A 3564-nucleotide genomic window follows, 5' to 3' on the forward strand; every position below is an offset into this window, starting at 1 on the left:
GTTATCTGCTAGAATTACTTATTGATGTCTATCAAACAATTAATTTTTATTTAAGATGAAACAATACCATGAATAATTCGACTATTATACTTTTACGTTGTCATACTAAATTCCCTAGTTTTGGATATTATTAGATGATAATGTTAATATGACACATTAAGAAAACAAAGAATGTCATATTGTTTGTTATATATTAACAATAAACAAAGAAAATTCGTGTATTTCGTAATATTACATGTAAATTTATCAACGTGATTAGAACTGATTGCTTAATCAACTATACCTAAGCATTTTACTTACGAGTCGACTGATATTATAATTATGAAAAAAATGACAAATCATTCGACATAACAAGGGTACAGTAACAAAGAAAATATGTACACGAATAGTTTTAACATTTTAAAATATTTATTTTAATCTGTTATTAAAAAACTTAATTATGAAAATAAAAATTAAATAATTCAAGGACTATTATTCGTAAAATAGCAACATAATGCTCATTAAACCCAGTTAACATTTAAAGTAATGTTTTTTTTTAAACACCATTTTTGTAAAAAAAAATTCTTCTGAATTAATACATGGTTTTGAAAAGTTAAGTATTATTAAAAGGCAATGAGATAAATAAAAAAATGTATGAAAAAATTATAAAAATACTTTCAATAAAAAATCTAAAAAAACAATAAAAAAAACAATGTTTACTCTACAAAAATTAAAGCTGCAATGTAATGCAAAACGCTACAAAAAGAGCTAACCACATATGACACGATAGTTCTATCAGGAAATACTCTTATTCTTTATTTTATACTTCTTCAAACCCTTATCCGCACCCCAATGGTGCATAGGGCACTGCATATAAACACAGTGTTATCTTGATCGTTAACATATGAAGGAAAGGTGATCGGCCTTCAGCTTCATGTACCAGTTCAGGGTGATTTTGAATAAATATTAGAGTGAAAAAAATCACTTATATTTATTTGACCCCCCCTGGGAATCGAACCCGGGACCTCCAGAATGGTAGCCGAGCGTGCTGACCATTACACTATGGAGGCGGACAAAAATTTATACTAGAGTTTATTATTTAAAATTAAAAATATAATAATTTATCAATAATTGACCAGTATCGAGATGTAAATGATTCCTATAAGATCTATTTGATAATTATTTGTGGTTCTTTGTTTACTTTTCAAATATGATAAACGTAATTATTGATAAGAAATAGTACGACGCTATATAAACAACAATCTCCCACGATATTATTAGTCTTAGACGTAAAGTCAAAATGGAGTCTGTTAAAACATGTGATATTGCGTGCAGAAAAAAAAGATTCCTGCACACTGGTACCAGAGATGACCAGCGAGATTGGAAATTCAGGGTTTTGTTGCCCGAACTACATAAATCAGAAATTATTTGTATCACAGGAAATTGCCCAGAACTAGGAGAATGGAAAAGTATAAATGTTATTCCTTTGACCAAAGAAGGCGCAACGAATCTTTGGTCAGCGTCTGTGAGCATTCCATCCGATCAAGATGTTGCGTTCAGATACTGTGTTTGTATTATTGCTCCTAACCCTCGTCAAGTTATTGTACGCAAATGGGAATCGAACCTGACTCCACGCAACATCAAAATCACTGATCAACCATCGAACGACGGAGAGTACGATATTTTCGGAGAGTTTTCTGGATTTAAGAAAGTTGACAATGGCTGGCTCTCTGCTGGAAAACTTTACCAATTTACGATCCCTGAAAAATCGTTGACGTTTGGAGAAAATCAAGCTGATAAAACGGTTTACGTTAAACTAACTCCGTTCAGTTCTAAGCTGGATTGTGCTGCTGTCAATGAAGCTGAAAACGTGATTACCGAATGTGCAAATCAAAATGGAGAGGATTCCAAGTTTGGCTATCAAGAAGAATATGGTCGCATATATTCAAAAGATGACTACTTAGTGTTCAACGTCACAGTTCCAAACGACGTCGTCAACACTTTTGTAGTCGACTTTTACGAGAAGGGGTCTGGCGAAGTAGTTCATTTAGGATACAGCAACATAATGGCTTCCGCTTTGAAAGCATCCAAAGGAAAACTAGTCTTGCCTATTTTATGCTTAAACAATCATCTGCCTATAGGAACATTGAAAGGGACTTATCTTATCGTGCTTCCAATTAGCAATTCTCTCAGTGACATGAAAGTGTCATACTCAAATTACTGGAACGACTCTTGGAAAGGATTAGAAGTTGGACATCGCGGTATGGGATCTAGTTTTAAAGGCAAAGGAGACAATAAGTACAGAGAAAACACTCTTGTATCATTCCAAAAAGCGGTGGAGAGTGGAGCTGATATGGTGGAATTCGATATCCAGCTGTCAAAAGATCTTGTCCCCGTCATCTATCACGATTTCCACGCTTGTTTGATGACAAAAACCAAATTGGACGAAGTTTACAATGACATGGTTGTGTTTGATGTACAAGACCTTAGTTTCAAAGAACTCCAAGACATAAGAGTGTACCATCAAGTTGAAAAAAGAGAAGGAATTTACACTTTTGATGAAACGATTCCAGAACCGTTTCCATTATTCTCTGATCTATTTTCCAAAATAGACCCAAATGTTGGTTTTGATATGGAAATAAAATGGCCTGTTGCTACAGCAGATGGTGGATTAGAATTGTCACACACAATTGATTTGAACCTGTATTTAGATAAAATTATCGACGTAGCTATGCGTTTCAACGGATCTAGAAAGGTATTTTTCACCTGCTTCGATCCTGATGTTTGCACCGCTATGAGATTGAAGCAAAACCTCTTCAGCACAATGTTCTTGACTGAGGGAGTATTTGATGTACCCAGATATGAAGACTCTCGTTGCAACAGCATTCCGGCTGCTGTGAAATTCGCAGTAAATGCAAGTATACTAGGCGTCGTGACTCAAACGTCAAATTTGCTGAAAGATCCTTCTCTTATTCTATTGGTACGTAATGCTGGGCTTATCCATTTCTGTTGGGGGACCGACAATAATAACAAAGACAATATTAATAAGCTGAAGGCACTAGGAATGGAGGGGATCATCTTTGATAAAATGGATCAGTACTCTACCAAACCTAAAAAGGAGACCATCTTTAGACAAGTCGAGCTTGAAAATGCTGGAAAATACGTCGTTGAAAAGCAATAATATTCTCTTGCACTTTACATCATAATTATTCATTTTAGATAAATTATATTTCAATGGTATATTAAAAGGATTATTTGTGGTATTTGTACTAAACTTTCAAATTCACTTAAAATGATTTATGATTTAATATTTTGATTAGATTACATTTAATGATACTTATTACACTCTTTTTACGATGTCCTTGCTTTTTATTTAATGATTTTATTCTAAATTAGTTCTTTTATCAATTTTTCATACATTGAAGCAGTATTTTAATCCCATTCTAGCTTTATGTGTCTTAACTTAATATGTTAAATAATTATTTTTATTTATTTCTAAACTCTGCTGTTATTTGCATTGTTTTAAGTCACCTTATACGTATTATATTGTCTGATTAATGTCAAAGTGTTTGTAATTAGTGATTT

At 32.9% G+C, this 3564-nt stretch overlaps 1 protein-coding gene across 1 annotated transcript; it reads left to right on the plus strand.

Moving 5' to 3' along the window:
- The first annotated feature begins 1279 nt into the window (after positions 1-1279).
- On the plus strand, positions 1280-3338 carry LOC148313561 (glycerophosphocholine phosphodiesterase GPCPD1-like). The gene has a single exon (XM_088260912.1). It carries the CDS (start codon positions 1280-1282, stop codon positions 3158-3160), a length of 1881 nt encoding a protein of 626 aa, XP_088117038.1. The 3' UTR covers positions 3161-3338.
- Positions 3339-3564: the final 226 nt, after the last annotated feature.

Source organism: Brachycentrus maculatus, unplaced genomic scaffold, assembly GCF_059751285.1.
Source record: "Brachycentrus maculatus isolate JH-2025_06_01 unplaced genomic scaffold, ASM5975128v1 h1tg000008l, whole genome shotgun sequence".
Classification (NCBI taxonomy): domain Eukaryota; kingdom Metazoa; phylum Arthropoda; class Insecta; order Trichoptera; family Brachycentridae; genus Brachycentrus; species Brachycentrus maculatus.

Excerpts from the sequence above, each read along its gene's own strand:
- LOC148313561 (XM_088260912.1), top strand. The coding sequence starts at position 1,280 with ATGGAGTCTGTTAAAACATGTGATATTGCGTGCAGAAAAAAAAGATTC.